Below are 21,087 nucleotides of genomic sequence, written 5' to 3'. Positions count from 1 at the left end.
AATTGGTTCTCTTTTCCGATCAAAAATGAAATTATAAAAATAATTGATGCATGACAACTCGAGAACCCCGTAAATAGATGATTATGAGTCAAAAATATTGGACGAGGTACTAATTTCGAAAAAATTATGTTAATTAGTTGAAAAAATGTCTAGCATTAGACCATGTGGTTCCTGTGACCACCTGGCCTATTGCCATGCATTTTTTCAAACCATCTATAATAAAGAAACACGTAAATTTTTCAAAATTGATATCTCATCCAATGTTACCGACTCGTTGTCATTCATTTCCACAGTTCTCGGGTTATCAAGCATCAATTACTTTCATAATATCAGTTTTTATCAGAAGAGAACACAATTAGCAGTTTTTTAAAGAAAAATATGGCAATGGCAAAAATATCAATATAGAAGCAGTAAACAGTAATTAGGAGGCGTTAAATATCAATTGACTTCATTTAACGTAAAATCCAATTAGGCACGCACGAACACTAGGCAACTAGATATATTGTGAATTTGCCCAAAAGATAATTATGTTAAGCATGGTAGAATTTTTTTGGATGCAACTCTGTAATCTCATAAAATGACTTCAGCCTGGAAATCCTTTCTTATTCATAGATTAACCGAAAGAAGCTTCAACAATGGAGGTCTTATGCATAGTTTCAATAATGGCCAGAATCAATTTTCGGCACCCTACAGAACTTCTCAAATTGAGTTAAAACTATAAAAGCAAATAATTTTGAGAAACATAATCTCTACCATATATTAATCAAATTAATCAAGTTATAACTCTCCTTAAACTCTTTAATAATCTTATTCTTTTAATACCATTTCTCCCAAATAAAGATTCACATCAACCCTTTCAAACCTTTCCTTTACTAATCCTCCTAACCCCTATTCCAATCACACCCTAATGAACTAATCATGTTACCAAGGGCCTTCACCAATCACAGGGCCTTCACCAATCACAGAGACGTTTTCACTCAAACTGGGTTTCAACAACCTATGCACTTTCTTCATCAATTGTTTAGACAACTGAGCACAACACTACCAGCAGATTGTAACAGGATCGATCAGGACTACGCCAAATCCCCGGGTGGCACCGAGACAATGGCAGCTTAAATTCCGAACATGCTCCTTGACTTCAACATCCTAAGCACTTTCTTCATCAAATTGTGAAGATAACTGAACTGACCATACTATGGACTGATGTTTAAGACACAACACTACCAGCACATCATCACATGGACAGATCTGGACTATGCCAAATCCCGTGTGGCACAGATACAAAATGACAGCTTAAATCCTGAACATGGCCAGACAAAAAATTCCAACAATCTAATTCAAATCAACTTCTTTACTTAAATATGAATTGGAAGAAAACTTAAGAAGTTAAGCCGAAACTAACCTACAATAAACAGGAATAAGGGTATTCTATCTATTCAACAAGATCATTGGTTAGTAGTAGTTTCAGTATATCACAAAAAAAAAAAGTCCAGGCAAAGTTTGCAATGGGCATAACAAAATGCAACCAAACAGTAAGGAGCTTTAATTTTTTTATCACAACCAAAAAAGTCCAGACTAATTATCTAAACAGTAATTTCTAATGTTCAACCTTTAAGTCAGGGTCGGAGTCACCGGAAAAACAGTAAGGAGCTTTAATTTTTTTATCACAACCAAAAATTCCAGACTAATTATCTAAACAGTAATTTCTAATGTTCAACCTTTAAGTCAGGGTCGGAGTCACCGGAAAAACACCAAAAATTCCATGAAAAACCGTGCAAGGAGCTTTAATTTTTTTATGCAGAAACACATAACAAATATCAATTTGGCACTCATAAATCACAAGAGACCACCACAAGCACCCCGGTGAATACTATAAAATCCACAGCTAAATTCCAAGGTGATTTGCGCAAATGCTGCAATATTAAATCACAGCCAAATACCAATGTGCCACCAAGACAAAATGGCAGCTTAAATCCCGAACATGCCCAGAAAAAAAATTCAACAATCTACTTCAAATCAACTTCTCAACACAAGTATGAATTGGAAGAGAACTTAAGAAGTTAGGCTGAATTAGCTCAAACAGGGTGAGATGTATTCTATCAATTCGACAAAAGCTCGTAGATTAGTAGTCTCATTATGTAAGAGAAGAAGTCCCAGCCAAGTTTGCAATGAGCAACACAAAAAGGGAAAATACAATAGTGTTCATGTTCAACCTCTAATCCACAGCTAAATCCTGTATTAAATCACAGCAATGTATCTATGCACTACAATAAAATCACAAAGCAGAGCAACAAACAAGGTAGAATTAGAGAAAGAAATGGAACTCTTGAAACCCAAAATATTATAATTTACTGCCACAAATGGAAGGAGAATTCAATGCAGAAAAACTAAATCAGATAAAAACCCTAAAATAGAAGGAAAAGTGATCCACAATTTTCTAAAAACATTAGATATCAAAAATAATTTTCTCAATCAAATTATCATACTTCAATCACCCTTCCTCCTGAATGAGCAACCTTCTGTAAGCCTCGCACGGCCACCAGTAGGCTGGCATAGAACTGTCTGGCAGTTTCCACACACCACCACTGTCTGGGAGTGACTGAACACGGTTGTTCTGTTACAAAATTACACAATCTCAGTTTACGCCTGAAGTAAAATAAGAAAACAGCTAGAAAATTGCTTGAAACTTACATGTTGAAACAGCCTTGGCATTTAACATCCTGCATCAAACATGTCGATCCAATCAAAATTTAATTTCTTAATCTCACAAATCAAATCACAAAGGTTCGTAAATAAACAAACAATACCATGAAAAAAGAGTTAGGAGACTGCACTAGGCGCTTGAGCTTGTGCTTCCTCTTCTCAATCTCGGCCGGAGGGTTGAGCAAATCGATATCGTTTTGAAGAACCTGCAAACGTAAGCAATGGTGGGATATTAGAAGATGATTAACAGCCGCAAAAATGGAAATCGATAACAAGATCCATTATCATCGATGAACTGACCATCTTGTGTTCTGTTAATGGTAAACCCTAGAAACCCTGCTGCGACCGCCAAAAAAAACCAGAGAGAAAGGCAATTGGACCATTACGATGAATATAAAGGAGAACAGAAGACATCTCAGCCGTTAGATCTTAAGCTTCTCACATCTAAGCCTTTCATCTTCCTAGTTCATTAAATCAACTCCAGCATTTAGGGCAATCTTTAATTAAGGTTATTATCGTCTTTCTCCTTGCTTTTATTATTATACTGATGATTTATCTATTGTATTTATGAAAATTCACACATTAACCCTTATTTTAAAATTGTAATACATTTATTCTAAAAAAAAAAATTAATAAAATTTATATATGAAAAATGTAGTAAATCGAATGTTAAAATAAAAAAATAAATCTTGTGCTTTTGTCGATTTGCAAAAACAGTTCCGTGGTTTAAAAGTTTACAAATACAAATTTTATACTTTGTGAAATTCGAAGTTAAAGAATATATGAGTTAATTTTTAGTCAAACAATATTTATGGTTTAGTTAATTTACAAAACCAACCCTTATATTTTGAGTAATTTGCAAAATCAATTTGTTTTTAATTTCCCTAAATCACTCCTTTTTAGGGTAAACTGCACAAAGCACATAACTCTTGTTTACAAACCTTTAAACCATATGGACAGTATTTGCAAATCGATCAAATCATAATATTTATTTTTATACTTTTTTCTAAATTTAATATGAAAAAAATAAAATTGTAACAAATTCAATAGCTTTTTTTTACAATTTCCTAAAGTGATTTAACATAATTATGCAAATTATGTGTTTGATAACTTTAAAAATCACTTAATTTAATAATGTGAGTTGTTATATACCGTAATTTTTTTTTCATCCACCGCACTCTTTTGACATTTATGCTCTTCTCATTTTATTTTTTTTTAAACTCAAATTTTTTTTTCTCTCTTTCTCTCCCAAGCCTAAAAACCCGAATTTGACGAAAATGGATCCGAGTATTCCCGAAGACCATAATTTCGAACACGAAGTAATCTTACTATATAAATTTAAATTAAAAATTCGTTTTTTAAATTTTAATTTTTTTTTTAAGGAATAAGCCTAAACGGATGCGCCACCCAGTTCCACCATACGGTGGAACGAGCGCGGAACCCAGTTCCACCTGATGGTGGAACGGGTGCGCCATACTTTCCACCTCGACGCCGTTGCCACCACGGGCGGAACGAACAGTTCGTCCATTCCGCCCGTGGTGGCAACGGCGTCGGAGTTCCGTTTAGGCAAAAAATAAAAACGGGTTCGCCTCCGATTTCGGAGGCGGAACCCGTGATTTCGGACATATTTAAAAAAAAAAACTTATCAGAAGATTCATTAAGCCTTTTCCCCTTCCTTTCTTTGGCGGTATGTTGTTTTAGTTCGGGTTTTATGAAAAGCTTCAAAAGCTAGAGAGGATTTGAGAGTTTTTGGTTATTAGTTTGAAATTGTGAGGAGGGCATAAATGTCAAAAGAGTGCGGTAGAAAGTATAACTTTTGAGGTATATAGCAATACCCTTTAATAATTTAAGCACTTATTTGCATTAAACGTGTTTGATAAATCTAATTTTTAGAGATAAATGCAATTATTCAACAACTTAAAATAATCAATTAAGTTAAAAATTACTTATTAAAATAAGTTAAAATATTTGACTTAAGGTTTGAAATTCATTATTTATTTGGGTAAATAATTATAAAGTCCCTGTGTTTTTACCTAACACGCTAGTAAGTCCATCATATTATTATAAGGTCCTTAAGTTTTATCTTAATCAATTCTTTAGTCCTTTCATATATTTTTATAAATGAATGTCCAAAATTACCCCTAGTTATATACATAAAAAAATTATCTTTTAGTATCAAATTTACTCTAATTAATTTTAATGAAGTTTTTGAAGTACATATAAACCAAAATTAATATACTTGAAAAAATATATTATTAATTTTCTTAAATTATAATTATTTTTTAATATAATATCTTTAAACTAACATTAAATATTATTATAAATATTTTATAATTGTTTAAAATTCATATTTTTTTTTTCTTCATTCGTAAAATTTATTAGAATTGTAAAAAAAATTTACTTCCTATTTTAATAATTTTTAAAATATTTTTTATTCATTTTTTAGTCAATAAATTTTACGTTATTAAATTAAAGTTTTATAATTATATAAAAATTATTAAATCACTTATTTTATATTAGAGTTTATATTGGAGAGATTGTGATTATGTAGGAAAAAAGAGAAAAAAATAAAAAATAAAAAAAAATAGATATTTTATTAATAAAACATAAAACAAAGGGTAATTTTGGTATTTTAAAATTTATTTAGTATAGTTTGACGATTGACCCAAGCATAAGGACTAAAGAGTTAACAAAAACAAAAACTGGAGGACTATATAATTATTTCTAAAAACATAGGGACTAAGTAGTGTATTAAGTAAAAACACAGGGACCTTATAATTATTTACCCTATTTATTTTTAGTATGTATCATCTAACTGAAATTGCAAGACGAAAATGGAAATTGATTCACTTAGAATGATGTTGATGTTGATTCACATAATATTTATCATTTTTAGTATTTTTTTCACTCTTTTTCACTCATCTAATCCCTCTGATGTTGATGTTGTAGTTCGAAAGATGATGAGTAGGGTAGAAACGAATGGAAAGGCAACGCTAACAGCACGTATAATCGAGAGAGGTGGAGGCAATTAAGGAGATTTCCCGAGCAAAGCTCATGGACTTGACAGGATGACATGGCTTTTTTATCAGGCAAACTAGGACTTCGTTGCGAGCGAGGCAATTTTGTTTTGAAATTCCTTAAGACAAGTGAGATGCCAAAAGATCTGAATCATACTCATATTACTCTTATCTCAAAGGTAAAACATCCCACTTTAGTGAAGGATTTAAAACCGACTAGTCTTTACAATTACTCATCTCATTCCATTAGCGGATATACTTTTTGAATCTCATACTAGTTCTATTTAATCCGTGGGTGCCCTTACCCATTACAAAAATAAATTACAAATTTAACAAAATATAACTTCAATAAATCATCCATAAATTTAACAAACATTCGAAATTCAAACATTGTTAATTATACAAAAGCTAAAAACATACTTAAAAATAGGCTTAAAGCACTTTTTGGCCCCTGACCTATCCGAAATTTGTGTATTTGGCTTCTGACCTATTATTTGGTCATATTTAGCCTCTAACCTATCAAATTAGATAAAATCCAACCCATATTGAATGAAAAATTAACTGTGTAGGAAAATTAATGGCAGTAACCAATACAAAAATAAGACATGACATATAAATAAAATTAATTTTCACTCTATCGAAACACTAAAAAAGTTTTTAGCATTTTTTTTACTGTGTAAAATAGTTACTATTGTCATCTCTAGTTGAAAATTAATTTTATTCATGTGTCATGTGTCGTTTTTATATTGGTGACTGATGTTAATTTTCTAACAAAGTTAATTTTCCATTCAATATGGGTTAAATTTTATCTAATTTGATAGGCCAGCGGCCAAATGTGACCAAATAATAGATGAGGGGCCAAATGTATAAATTTTGGATAGGTGAAGGGCCAAAAAGTGCTCTAAGCCCTTAAAAATAAATACTTCACTTTCATATCCAATGATAATATTCATTTTGATACATGGTAACGGGTAGCGGATACCGGAAGGGATAACATATACTCGTCTCATACCTGTCTCAAACCTTCTTACACAAAATTCATATAATCCCATTATAGTCGGGTAATACCGTGTTTCGCAAATACCCTTACCTGTTACCATCCCTAAAAGTATCTCATTAGCCTCTTAAAAAAAGACGGTCTGGTGCACTACGCGTCCCCGCTAAGCGAGGGTCCGGGGAGGGTCCCACCACAAGAGTGTAGTGGGATCAAGCCTTCCCCTGCTAAATTTTTTGGCAAGAGGCCGATCCTAAAACTCGAACCCGTGACCTCTCATTAGCCTCTTAATTTACTTAAATTGATCTATTGATCACTTGAATAGAACAAATTTCAAGAAACTCCAGCCAAGCTCACATTTCACCAAACCATGCGCTAACCCCTGCAATAGGATACCATCTATTATCAATAACAAAAATAATAGGCTTAATACATGTGTTGCCCCATTTAGTTGGTTCAAAACTTCAAATGTCACTTCGAATTTTCAAAAGTTCCAAATGACCCCTTTTTTTTGTCCAATTACATTCAATAACCCTCTATTCTTATCCAATTACATTCACTAACCCACTATTTTGTACTATTACATTCAATAACCCCAAAATTTCAATTGCCCATTGAACTTTTAAAGTTCACGTGGTAGAGTGTCTCATTTTCTGCATCCAATGAATTCTATTGAGAAATAGAAGGCTATTGAATATAATTGGACAAGAATAGATGGTCATTTGGAACTTTTGAAAGTTTAGAGGGCTTGAGCCAAGTACAGGGGCAACAGATATAAAAAAAAAAAAAGGGACGGCCCGGTACATTACGCGTCCCCGCTTAAGCGAGGGTTCGGGGAGAGGTCCCACCACAAGGGTGTACTCGGGGCAAGCCTTCCCCTACCAATATTTTGGCAAGAGGCCGTGATCTATCAGTCACACGACAACAACGTTTACCGTTACGCCAAAGCTGGGCAACAGATATATTAGGCCAAAATAATAACATCATTGATCATGTTAAAAGGGAGCTGAGCCTGATCTTTCACATTTTGAAGTACCTTATTTCACTCAAAATCACAAAATGTCTGCAAATCTCTAATCACAGTCCTCCTTTCTTTTTAACACCGATCTAACAGTTAATCACGTTATCCGTTCGTCAACGGTGCACTGCACAAGGATGAAACTGCTCATCAGTATCATGATTCTGACTAACAACTCGCACCAACAATGAAAGCCGTAATCTACATTCCGGAATTTCAAGGAGCTATTGAGAAACAATAGATAGCAGTCACGTCTCATTTAGCATACGTACTGTCTTCCCACAGGCTTGGGATATGAACTATCCTCGAAATATCTTTAATTTAACCTCCTTAAAGCATGTCCAGAAATGTAATTTCGAATATGTTGGCACCTGCAAACTACAGATTGTCATACAGAGAATGAAATGTAGCTAGCACAACAGATAAATCTTTGTGTAGCCTATGAAAAGGAAAAACTATTTTTATCATTCTGCAAATGACAGCTATGACTCAGTATCTGAATTCCCCATTCGATCCGCAAGATAGTTTAAGGTAGCACGGACATCATGTTCATTACGTAGTTAATTCGGTGAAGTCCATCTTACAATTCAGCAAAGTCTGGACAATAGACAATCTGGTTTCCTAGTAATGCATAACGGACCAGATTTCCTTTGCAAATGAACATAATAGTATATACCATTAATAAAAAGAGCAAGCAAACAGAAATTGGGAAAGAATGGTCATAATAAACAAAACAAAAAAAAAATCCACAAGATCAGAATAAAGGTATGGAATTAGTTACTTTTCTACTTAAATATAACCAGAGAAATTGCGATCCACAATGAGAAGGAATGTCTAGAAACGAAGTGCAGTGAAGGTAGCCCGCTGCTTAGGATTTTCTTCTGCAGACTGCAATTTAATTATCTTTGGAACATTTTTTCCCCTGAAACAGCAAGCAATCAGATTTCTGGCTTTGCGTAATCACATATCCAGAATCAAATTTCTTTCAAGAGAACCAAAATAGCTATCAACAACATTATAATAGGTATTTACTTGCTCTTCAACCCCATCAGATTGTTTACATTGCATATTAGATATGTTACATGTACCATTATTAAGACTCCAGCACAGTTCCCTTCCTTATTGTATATTATCTTGAGCCCGGTACTTATCTCAAGAATAATATATCTAATATGCAAGTTTTTTCGTCTTCCTTCTTTTCCCGCCAGTTTAAGAAAGCTTGAAGAGCATCCAGAGTGGTTGAGAGGAAAGCTACGTGATTATCAACTAGAGGGCTTGAATTTTCTTGTTAACAGGTTTGAATTGTTTATTTTGCATGAATGATGAAAAGGTATATCACATGCTTGTGGTGTAACATATGGTCATTTTAGTTGATGGCATGGGTCTTGGTAAAACAGTGCAGTCATTTTTTATGCTTGGTTTCCTCCATGTTAGCTTTCTATATCATATTCTTTAAACATGTGCTTGCATTTCTTTTTTTAAATATATAGCAATCATATAATGTCCTCCTGCAGAATGCACAGCAAATCACTGGGTAATACGTATCTTTGTCATTCAGTGGCCTGTTTGTTGAAGTCTTTTGCATATGCAAGGGCAATAAGTAGTTTGGAGAATCATATTTAGTAGAAATTGCAGAACAACTTCATCATACTTGACAATTAATGCTTATTCTATATCTAGTTTTATGCGCTATTGTTTAGAAATTTTGTATCTACGTGCCAATTCATTTGTTTTTTTATTATTCTCCTCTTGATTTTTTTTTCTTGGCTTCTTTTTCTTTCTATTCTTGTTAATTTCAGCTTCATTTTGAGTAAAATTTCATCTTTCTTCTCATTGGTTTGAGACTCAAAAGAAGTTTTGGCAAGGGTGGTCAATTATAGTGAAAAGAAGGTTATGGCTATGAGTATTCCTTTTTAGAAAAACCAAAATCACATGATGCAGAAAGAATAAGGAAAAAAAGGACAAAATCAAAGATTGGATGAGAAACGAGCAAAAAAGAAATTGATTTGGAGCTCTAATTAGCTTTATGATTTCTGTCAAGTTTCTTAGTCAAGATATAATGGTTTGGTGTTTGATCTACACCTTATGTATACACACATAGGGAGAGAAAACTCTAACTGGTTTATTTTTCTATAAAATTCACTTCTTTTTCTCATCACCATTCTTGAATAAGAAACTTGTCAGAAATCACAAAGCTAATTAGAACTCCAAATCAATTTCTTTTTTGCTCGTTTCTCATTCAATCTTTGATTTTGTCCCTTTTTTCTCCATATCCATAACCTTCCTTTCACTACAATTGACCACCATTGCATTAAATTCAATTGAATCTCAAACCAATTAGAATAAAGATGAATCTTTACTCAAAATGAAGTGGAAATTAACAAGGGAAGAAAAGGAAGCCAAGAAAAAAAAAATCAAGAAGAGGATAATAAAAAATGAATGAATTGGCACGCACATAAAAAATTTCTAACCAATTAATAGCGCATAAAACTAGATATAGAATAAGCATTAATTGTCAAGTATGTATGATGAAGTTGTTCTGCAATTTCTACTAATTATGATTCTCCAAACTACTTATTGCCCTTGCATATGCAAAAGGCTTCAACAAACAGGCCACTGATTGAACAAAGATACGTATTGCCCAGGGATTCGTTGTGCATTTTGCAGGAGGAATTATATGATTGCTCCATATATTTTTCAAAATAAAAAACGCAAACACCTATTTAAAGAATATGATCTAGAAAGCTAACTTGGAGGAAACCAAGCATAAAAACTGACCGCACTGTTTACCAAGACCCATGCCATCAACTAAAATGACCATATGTTACACCACAAGCATGTGATATACCTTTTCGCCATTCATGCAAAATAAACAATTCAAACTTGTTAACAAGAAAATTCATGACATCTAGTTGATAATCACAAAGCTTTCCTCTCAACCACTCAGGATGCTCTTCAAGCTTTCTTAAACTGGCGGAAAAAGAAGGAAGACAAAAGAACTTGCATTTTAGATATGTTATTCTTGAGATAAGTAGCGAGCTAAAGATATTATATGAAGGAAAATATACAATAAGGAAGAAAATTTGTGCTGAGTCATAATAATGGTACATGTAACATATCTAATATGCAACATAAACAATCTGATGTGGTTGAAGAGCAGATACCTATTATAATGTTCTTGAGAAATTAATGTTGTTGATAGCTATTTTGTAATGAAAATTAGTTATCTAAGAGGACATTGAAAATTAGTTAATGCTTCTTGATGAAGTCTCTCAACCAATACACTAGTCTAGTACTTGAGAAACTACTGTTGTTGATAGCTATTTTATAATGAAAATTAGTCGATATTTTATCGATGAAACATAAAAATTACAGCTAAATAAAAATTGATGTTCATCCTTTTATTATTATTATGAATTAATCTCTTCCAAACTTTAGTACTTTAGGTAATAGTTCGAGCTTCTAAGCTTTCAAATTGACAGTTAATTCAGCACCTAAATTGATATTTGATCAACCAGAGTGAATTAAAATGTGAGATTACCACAAGAGACTACTGTTTTTGCAATATACAAACTTGAAGCTGGAAATCTCGTATTTAACCATTTCAGCCAATGACGAATATAGGATTGCTTCGCTGGAGGCCCTAATTTTACACCTGCATGTGTAAAATTTCTTTTCCTTTTTTTTGCTAAATTCCGTATATATACGTGTTATCATCTGAGTGGTCCAGAACTTTTTCTGTACCACCGTAAAACGTTTCAAAGATATGGAATGTCTAGAAGAGAATAAGGAGAAAGGATGTGCAGTGAAGCTAACCTGCTGCTTACGACTTTCTTCTAGGGACTCTTCTGCAAACTGCAATTCAATTATGTTTGGAACATTTTTCCCCTGAAACAGGAAGCAATCGAATTTCTGGCTTTCAAACTTTGCTTAATCACATATCCGGAATCAAATTGCTTTCAACAGAACAAAAATTCAAGTCATGACTTAATTGATTGCAGGATAAATGCATATAAATAGATGGCTTACCTTTTCTTGCGTAATTCTCAGTAGCTGCAATGGTAAAATAGCGCCCACTGGTTGCCGGAAACGGTGGAAAATTCTATGGGAACCGTGAACGGGGCTTTAGTTTTGTTATGTAAAAACACTAAAAAAAATATCAATTTAGCATTAAGCACCCCCTCTTAGTGTATCCTGGATCCGTCACTGGAAGATATGTTAATCTTACCTGTTGCGTATACGTGTGTTACAGATTTATCAGCCTGCTACAATGTTTTCGTCCAATCCATAGTGTCTCAATTGATGTGTCATCTCTTCTAGCAACTTGTAAAGCTTGCTACTTTCGGGGTGTGACTTTTCACACTTACGAAATTCATGAACCATACCATCAATTTCAATAGAACTACAACCCGGAGTTTTCTTCAGTTTTTTATGTTTCATTGCCTTTCTCCACTTCAATGCATCCTTCCACCTATTCGCGGAGGAATATATGTTTGACATGAGTATATATGCACCATTCTTTTCGGGTTCCATCTCCAAAAGTTTTTCCATTACACTTTCCCCAAGTTCAACTTTTCCATGAATCTTACAAGCTCCAAGTAATGATCCCCAAACAAAAGCATCAGGTTGAACCGGCATCTTATTGATAAACTCGACTGCCTCACTGATTAATCCAGATCGACTCAAGAGGTCAACCATACAGCCGTAATGCTCTGTTTGAGGTTCAAGGTTGTAAAGCCTTGTCATGTCTTCAAAATGTCTTTGACCTTCTTCTACCAGCCCTGAATGGCTACATGCTGAAAGAACGCCTACAAATGTTACTTCATCTGGATGTACACCAACTCTCGTCATATCTGAGAAGATATCCAACGCCTTTTCGGGTTTACCGTGCATTGCAAAGCCAACAATCATGGCAGTATATGAATAAACATCTCTACATTTCATTGCTTGAAACACCTTGAAAGCTTGGTCTATGGTTCCACACTTGGCATACATATCAACAAGAGCGTTCCCGACATAGCCATCCGCCTTAATCTGATTTTTGTCAATGTAAGAGTGAACCCACTTCCCCAATTCAAGTACTCCAAGATTAGCACATGAATTCAATACACCAACTATAGTAATAGCATCAGGTTTTAATTCTAAACCCCTATTTTGCATCTCATGAAACATGTCCAATGCATCTTTGTATTGTCCTTGCTGTGCTAGCCCTGAAATCATGGAATTCCAGGAAACAACATTCTTCACAGGCATTTCATCAAACACCTGGTGAGCAAAATCCGTTTCTCCACATTTTAAATACATATCTACCAAAGCATTTCCTAGGAATACATCCGAATTGACATCAATTTTATGAAAATCAATGTATGAATGAATTTTCTTACCTAGACTCAAATCCCCCAATTGAGAACTAGCAGAAAGCACAACAACCAGAGTCATCTCATCAGCTATTAAATCCATGCGAAAAAAAGCAGCAATAGCTTCCGAAAAATAACCTAATTTGACATATCCTTGAATAAGCGTGGTCCAAGAAATCAAATCCCTAAGAGGACAATAATCAAACACCTTCTCGACAGCTTCAATGATTCCACAAACAGAATAGAGTCTAAGCAGAGTGTTACATACAAAAACATTTGAAGCAAGACCCATTTTGATCGAATGGGCATGAATCTGCTGACCCTCACTCAAAGCCTTGGATTCTGAGCAAATTTTAAGAAGGTAAGGAAGTGTATAAGTGTCAGGAAAAAGGCCTTGTAGTAGCAATTCTCGATAAACGCTAAATATATGCCTGAAATTATAAAGTGATTGCATAATAGAATTGAAGAGGTATACTTGGGTATGGTTTTGGTCGCAGAGGAATCGAAGGGAGCAAGCATAAGAGAGGCTTTCGCTGCTGGTAACAAAATCATCGTCGTGAAAGAGGGATGTGATTTTAGAGCAAACAAGGTGGAGCGGAAGTGGATTTGATTTGGTTTTGATAATGAAAGCATGAATTTGTTTGATTTCTGGTAGAGAATTGCAGGATTCTAGTGCAGAAAGTGGATTGAATTGTTGAGAATAGTTGAAATTGAAAGAAGATGTTGTCAATTTGTCCATTTTTATCATGGCGAGACAACGTTGAAGCATGATGACGATGAGTCCAGTTCCCAGACTCCGAGAGAGCCTTATCCGACTCTCTACTTGGGCATAGGGCTGTAACGGAGCCGAGCCGAGCTTTGGCATGTTCAAGCTCGGCTCGCTATAAAATTAACGAGCTCGAACCCGAACCGAGCTTGTTATAAAATTAACGAGCCGAGCCCGAGCCGAGCCCGAGCCAAGCTTTAAGCTTGTTTCGAGTCCAAAATTCTCTTTTGGACTTGGTTCATTAAGAAAATTATCTAACCATAAATTGTTTGTGAGTAAATTGTTAATTATATTTGTGAAGTTTGCTCGCAAATAACTCTTTAAACAAGCTCACAAGCAAAGTTCGTGAATAAATAAACAAGATGCTTACAAATAGTTCATCTATTACTCATTTATTATGTTTGTGAACGAACTCATCTAATAGCAAATGAAATCATATTAAGTTTAGATATTTGTGAACTAACACAAAACTATATAGTTTTCTACAAAACTAAAATTTGTTCATAAATGTTCTAATCGAGCCTGCTCGCGAGCTTTCGAGCCGAGCTTTGGCCTGCTTAAGCTTGGCTCGTTTATGAACCGAACCAGTAAATCGTGTTCACGAGCAGCTCGTTTACAAATCGAGCCGAGTCGAACCGAGCTTTTATCGAGCTGATCATCGAGCCGCTCATGAGCGGCTCTGTTCATTTACACCCTACTTGGGCATGAATGAATTCATTGTACAGTATCAACGGTCAAATTTTCATACTTATATGATGTGATTTCTTCAATGTATTTCAATATTGGTAAAAAGCATAATTAAGCTCACATACTTTGACTGTTTTAAGGATTAAGTCTTTAATCATTTATTTTTCAGTCTTTGACCATTGATTCTATTATGGATTATGCCCTTTATTTAACTTTTTCGTCGAGTTTGGACTGCATATATCGTTAGGCGATTCGGCTTGTTGACATTGACAAATAAAAATAAAAATTCCTTGACATCGTGAAGCTTTTTAAGTCTAAATATGAGACAAAAAATATTTTATAAAAATTCGAAATAACTACTTTTAATTAAAAAAAATCAACTAATATATCTAACAACAAATAAAAACAAGCGAAACGAACGGACTCTTACTTTTGTAATCATGTACCCCTCCTCTCGCCCCTTTAAAAATAACAGTCACCCACTATTTTTACTTTTTATAAGCCTTGATAAAAAAAAAACAAGGCATAAAGTTCATATGGTCCCTAAACTATTAAGTCATAGTCAATCAGTCCCTCATTCTCTTCAAATCAGCAGACGAATCCTTAACTTCAAAAATCAACAAACAAACCCATAAAAATAGAGCAAGCAAAGAACAAATCCTCCTCAAAAATCAACACTATTTTTATATACCAGGACAAAAAACTTGAGCTTCCAAAAAGAACTCATTTGTTCCAATCCCCATATATAGATGCAAATGGGACCAGGATTCCCCGTCCCAATCCGTCAGTGACCTGTCCTAGCGGGGACGGGGAATCACCGATAGGAATCCATATGAGACGGGAATGTGGATAATGTTATCCCTTATAATAGCGGGGATGGAGAATGGTATTCCCACCCCGTTAATTTCACGATGGAGAATCTCTGACGGATCCTCAATTATTTCCCATGATAATTAAATTTATACTTTAGATATTATAATTTATAACTTTTGAATTAAATTAAATGGACTTATCTTTAAAAAAAATATATATGTGGGATAAACAAAATATTAGTCAAGGACTAAATAGTAGTTTTTTAATTGTGTTTTTTTTTGATGTTAAGTACATTTTAATTGAGTGAATGGTTGTTTTCAGTTTTTAGTTTTTTGTGATTTTAATTAAGTGAATGTTTGGTATTTTTTAGAAGTTTTAGTTTTAGCATATACTGATTTTCTTTTTAAACATAAATAGTGGTTCACTGCGAGGTTAACAGGGAATGGGGAATAAGTAAAAGAAAATTAAACGGGGATGGGTCTATCCCCGTCTAACTCGCGGAGATAGGGATAGGAAATGCATTCTCCGCTCCGCCCCGCTTACATCCCTACGTCTATAACATACCTAAATTTCCATCAAAAAAACGATAAGAGAATATCCTTGTATATAGTCTTTCAACAACCATGTAAGTTGCAGTGAGATTACATGGTTATATTCGGATTACTTAATAAAAGTTAACAATTAAACACAAATTAATAGAGTAATTGGAGTAGGCGAGTTAACCTAATTATGTAGTGTGTAAAGCAAGGTACAATGTGATTAGTGGTTGTCATTCTATTGGCTCTATTATTCCTTCACATGGTCTACGCTAGGGAGATCCAATTTCACCTTATATGTTCATTATTTATGTTGAAGGCCTCTCATTAGCTCTCTCCAATTTGGAAGAAATGGGTATCATTCATAGTTGGAGTGTTGCAAGGAATGCTCCTTCAATTTCATATTTATTCTTTGCAGATGATAGTTACTTCTTCTTTAGAGCTTCTCATTCTGAGGCTTCTGCTATTAAGCATTATTTATCATGTATGAAAGGGCGTCAGGTTAAAAGATCAATTTTGACAAATCCTCTATCTCATTCAGTAAGCGTTGTCCAACCAATATCCACAAACTCTACTTTAGGCATTACCATGTTTTCTTTACCTGATAATTATCTAGGCCTATCTTCGATAATTGGGAGGAATAAAACTGACTGTTTCTGTTACATTGAAGGGATTGTTTAGTCTTGTTTGCGAAGTTGAAAAACTAGGTACTTATCTCGATCTGGGAAAGAAGTAATGCCCAAATCGGTTATTCAAGCCTTGCCCTCTTATGCCATGAGCTTGTTTCTTTTACCTGATATGTTGTGTTCTGAAATAGAGAAAATGATGAACTCTTTCTGGTTGGGTTCCGTTAGGAATGGAAAGGGTGGACTTCATTAGCAATCATGGGATAGGCTTTGTATCCCTAAGAAGTTTACATGAATGGGCTTTAGAAAACTCCATCATTTTAATATTGCTCTTTTAGCTAAACAAGGTTGGAGATTAATTCCTAATTCATATTCTTTAGTTACTCATGTGTATAAGGCTTGTTATTACCCAGATAGCACTTTCTTGGAGGTTGGAATTGGTGATCATCCTATTTATATTTGGCAAAGCTTACTTGTTGCCCAACCTTTGTTAGTCTCAGGTTCTCGTTGTATGGTGGGGGATGGCAAAAATATCAACATTTAGAGTGAACTGTGGCTCCCTGATGATCACAATTCGTGTGTAAAAAGTACTATGTTGGATGATTTGGAGATCGAAAATGTTGCAGATTTATTCGAAGTTGGTAGGTGTTTTGGGGATATGGATCTAATTGCTGGACTTTTATGCCGAGGGATCAGATGCTTATCCAAAAAATTAGTCTCGGTCGAAGATTATTGGATGACTCTAAGTACTGGTCTAGGGATGGAAAAGGTGCTTACACAATTAAGAGTGGTTATAAAAGCCTTATGTCTCAAATTGATGTTAACAATGCTCAATTGTAATCAGTTTGGATCTCGATTTGGAATCTTCATGTTCCTTCGAAGGTCAATAATCTGTTGTGGAGGTCGTTGGTCGGTTGGCTCCTGTCAATGGTTGATTTGAAGTACCATCGGTTTTTGGTCTTAAATGTTTGTCTAATTTGCTCGAATAGTATTGAGGATACCTTTCATGCTCTTGTTTGTTGTGGTACAACTCAAGGGATTTGGCACCTCTCTCCCATCAGTGACATTAGTTCCCAATTCTCTATTTTTTTTATCGATTTTTGGGTCTTTATCTCCTTCAAGCCACATTCTATAATTGAGTGTGCTGCTATGATTTGTTGGAGTATTTGGGTTAAAAGGAATGACATTATATGGAACAAAAAAAAATTCTACAACTTCTATCTTACTTCATAATGCTGTCCATTTTATTGCTAATTGGGAAGCTGCTCAAATTGCTTGTAAGCCTCATATTCCTCTTGCTGATTTGTCGGATCTTCATTAGTCTCCGCTGGCTCCCGGATGCTTAGAACTCAATGTCGATGCCGTGATTTTTGAAGAACTAGTACAGTTGGATTCAGGTGTGTCCTTAGGGGCTCTTTGTGTGAATTTATAGTTGCTACCAATGGTTTAATTGAAGGAACATTTGATGTTGCCCTAGCAAAAACATTATCTATTAGGGAAGCATTGAGTTGGATCAAGAATAAAGGTTGGAACGATATCTAAATAGAATTATATTCCCATATTGTTATTCAGCCATGGCTCACACATCACATGCTTTATCGTCTTTTCATGTCAAAGTCAACAATTGTACAGTATTTACATGCCTAACGAACTTGTTAATAGTTTTGTTCATTTTGTTAAGAGATTGGCAAACGGTTCAACTCATGTTTTGGCTAGAATTGTCTCTGATGTCTTTAACAGGGGTGAATGGTTTTCTGTCCCTCCCATTTCCTTTGTAATGCGCTTCTTACTGATTTTTAATACAATCTTTACCTTTTTTTAAAAAGGTATTGATTTAGTTTAAGTTCCCGTTTGTTTCCATTTTTCGGAACTACCTTTTGTCTTTTAATTTTAAACATGAGATAAAAAGTGTTTGGTAAAATTTCCAAACAACTACTTTTAGCAAAAAAAAAAAAAATCAACTAACATATACTACCTATTAGCAAAAGCAACAAACAGGAACATGTAAACCAAATAGGCCATAAATATGTTTGATAATGATTTTTATTAGCCACTTAAATTATTCAATTAAGCTATTATTCACTTAAATTGATAAGTTCAATTTTTTAACATAAATTCAGCACTTAACACGATGAGATGCACTACTTAATTATGTTTAAACTATTTTCTATTGTACGTATTTTTTTATAACAGATACCAATATTTAATCTTTCCTTTGTATAATAGATGCCAATACCCATTATTATGTTTAAACATATTTCCTATTAATGCCTATTTTTTGTTAACATTTTTAGTTTTCTTTTAGAATTTATATAATAGTTGAATTAGGAAAACATATTATTATTCTTCCAAAATGAAGTGGCAAAGCTACAATTTTTTTAAAAAAATGAAAGTCTCTCCTTAGCTCTTCTCCCACCTTATATTCTTCATTCATAAGGGTTTTGTAACTACTTCTCCTTAGGATCTGAATAGACATTACATATGATTTATAACAATTTATCAGTCCCATAATATATCAACATCAATCCATATCATATTTATTACCCACAAACCTCTCATTTCCTTGCGATTTACAAGTCTGATTCGCCAACCAATGCCCTCCCCACCGGAGCGATTTCATTAAAAAGTTGGTTGTTACCACAAACCTCTCCCTCCCTTACGATCTACAATTTCGAATCGGTAAGCAACAACCTCCTCGCCAGATTCATTTCATCAGAAAATTGAATATCTTCGAGATATTAGATCTTCCAAAAATGTCAAGTTGTCCCGATTCCTTACCTTTTTTTACTATTAGCTGATGTTAATTGAATATCTTGATAACTTTGATGATTTGGGGATTGATGGTTCGACTTTCCTTCTACGATGTGTTCATCATTTGTGGGTTTTCTAGGTATTTGTATATCCCCCTCCAATGAACGGGTATACAACTAGCCAAATTCATCATAAAATACATATTCTCATAAGGTTGTCCCAATTCATTACCTATTGTTGTGCTTGTTGTTCCTCCGCTGATTTTTGTTATTGCCTATGTTGTGTTGTTCTACTCCAGTCAAAAGTTGTATAGAAGAGATAAAAGAAGCAACCGAAAAAAATGGGGTAAATTACATACATGATGTATAACCTTTACATGTTATCACACTTTGGTGTACAACCTTTAATTTTGCACACTAAAATATACAACCTTCTGTTGACTTCCCACTAAAGTGTACATCAGGTAAAAATGACCGGTCAACTCTGTTAACCACTTGGTCAACATGACACCTCATCAATTTTCACTACTTAAAAATTAAATGTGATCCCTACATATTATTAAATTACTTTTATACCCTTGATAAAAATAAATTTCCCAATTCCATCTTTTCTATTTTTTCTCACATTTTCTCTCTCATAAAATTTATTTTATCATTACTTCTCTCAAACCTCCCTCCTCTCTCTCTCCACCATTTTTTCATATCCAGAACTATCTTCCTTTCTCTCTCTAACTAGCCTTTCTCCTTTTTTTAAATTTTTTTCTCCCTTCTCAGTCAACCATCTCCTTTCTTTCTCTCTCTAACTAGCCCTTTCTCTCTCTATAGGTTATTTCTAGTAAACCCATCACTTCACATATTAAAGAATTGTAGTTACATAAATACTTCCGCAGCCCTGTAATTCATTAATTAAATACAACTCTAAGCTCCTGTAATTCATTTTCCTTACTGATTTTTGGTTTTATAAGTCCTTGCTTAATAAATTCTTCGCTCTTTAACGCAATTGCTTTATCTATTTCACCAAACAAATCATCACCAGAACTCTCACCGGTTATAGAGTCCTCAGTCTCTGTAATTGCGTTAAGATACGTCGACTGATTTTTTTTGAAGTCGTCTTCTTCACTTTTCCGGGCACGATCAGCTTGGATGTATATTTGTGCGAACTTTGAAACTCCATGAGCAGAGTCTTCCGGAGCTTCGGGCGGGTCGTCGTCCGAAGGGGTAGGGTAAAATTTTCCTTGTTTGCCTACGGCGAGTGGTGGATGTGGGCGACGGGTAAAGGAAAATTGAAGTTTCGAGAGAGAAGGAATAGATGTAAGAGTGAATGGTTTAAGAGAAGGAGAGTTAGGAAATGAAGAGAAAGAGTGTAATTGCAAAGTGAAAGTGAAAGCCATTAATGGAAGGGGGAAGTTACAGAGTGGAAATGAGGGTTTAGTGTTGTGCAGGAGATGAATGAAGGGGATAAGGGGGTTTTGCATTATAGGGACCACATTTAATTTTTAAGTAGTGAAAATTGACGAGGTGTCACGTTGACCAAGTGGTTAATAGGGTTGACCGGTCATTTTTACCTGCTGTACACTTTAATGGAAAGTCAACAGAAGGTTGTATATTTTAGTGTGCAAAATTAAAGGTTGTACACTAAAGTGTGATAACAGGTAAATGTTGTACACCACGTATGTAATTTACCCAAAAAAATGACTAATAAAAGGGAAGAAGTTAGAAAAATATTTAAGGCATGTAATCTTTGTATTTTGAATTCGGTAATCTTTGAAAGGTACTATTAAATTTTATCATATAAACTTGTTTATGTAAAGTGGTGGATC

The 21,087-nt window shown here is 34.3% G+C and overlaps 2 protein-coding genes and 1 long non-coding RNA gene across 6 annotated transcripts; all 3 read right to left on the bottom strand.

Moving 5' to 3' along the window:
* Window positions 1–2,305: 2,305 nt before the first annotated feature.
* LOC136204145 (small ribosomal subunit protein eS27y) lies at window positions 2,306–3,138 on the bottom strand. Its single transcript, XM_065995345.1, has 4 exons — window positions 3,004–3,138; window positions 2,808–2,909; window positions 2,692–2,720; window positions 2,306–2,614 (listed from the first exon to the last, which is right to left on the bottom strand). Exons 1-4 carry the CDS (start codon window positions 3,004–3,006, stop codon window positions 2,488–2,490), a joined length of 261 nt encoding a protein of 86 aa, XP_065851417.1. The 5' UTR covers window positions 3,007–3,138; the 3' UTR covers window positions 2,306–2,487.
* Window positions 3,139–6,629: 3,491 nt separating this feature from the next.
* Window positions 6,630–11,537, bottom strand: LOC136202354 (uncharacterized). Of its 2 annotated transcripts, XR_010674414.1 has the most exons (4): window positions 11,274–11,537; window positions 8,005–8,654; window positions 7,751–7,859; window positions 6,630–7,096 (listed from the first exon to the last, which is right to left on the bottom strand). It is a non-coding gene; the product is annotated as an uncharacterized lncRNA (long non-coding RNA). The 2 variants fall into 2 exon arrangements; XR_010674413.1 differs by having other exon boundaries at window positions 8,005–11,537.
* Window positions 11,538–11,548: 11 nt separating this feature from the next.
* Window positions 11,549–13,883, bottom strand: LOC136202353 (pentatricopeptide repeat-containing protein At1g08070, chloroplastic-like). 3 transcript variants are annotated; one of them, XM_065992919.1, is made up of 3 exons: window positions 11,961–13,883; window positions 11,762–11,879; window positions 11,549–11,620 (listed from the first exon to the last, which is right to left on the bottom strand). In XM_065992919.1, exon 1 carries the CDS (start codon window positions 13,856–13,858, stop codon window positions 11,990–11,992), a length of 1,869 nt encoding a protein of 622 aa, XP_065848991.1. In that variant the 5' UTR covers window positions 13,859–13,883; the 3' UTR covers window positions 11,549–11,620; window positions 11,762–11,879; window positions 11,961–11,989. The 3 variants fall into 3 exon arrangements, with proteins under 3 accessions (XP_065848991.1, XP_065848992.1, XP_065848990.1); XM_065992920.1 differs by having other exon boundaries at window positions 11,762–11,834; XM_065992918.1 differs by having other exon boundaries at window positions 11,762–13,882.
* Between the last annotated feature and the right edge of the window lie 7,204 nt (window positions 13,884–21,087).

Source organism: Euphorbia lathyris, chromosome 8 (assembly GCF_963576675.1).
Source record: "Euphorbia lathyris chromosome 8, ddEupLath1.1, whole genome shotgun sequence".
Classification (NCBI taxonomy): domain Eukaryota; kingdom Viridiplantae; phylum Streptophyta; class Magnoliopsida; order Malpighiales; family Euphorbiaceae; genus Euphorbia; species Euphorbia lathyris.
The sequence above is the reverse complement of the archived record's forward strand: the minus strand, read 5'-3'. Positions and strand labels throughout refer to the sequence as shown.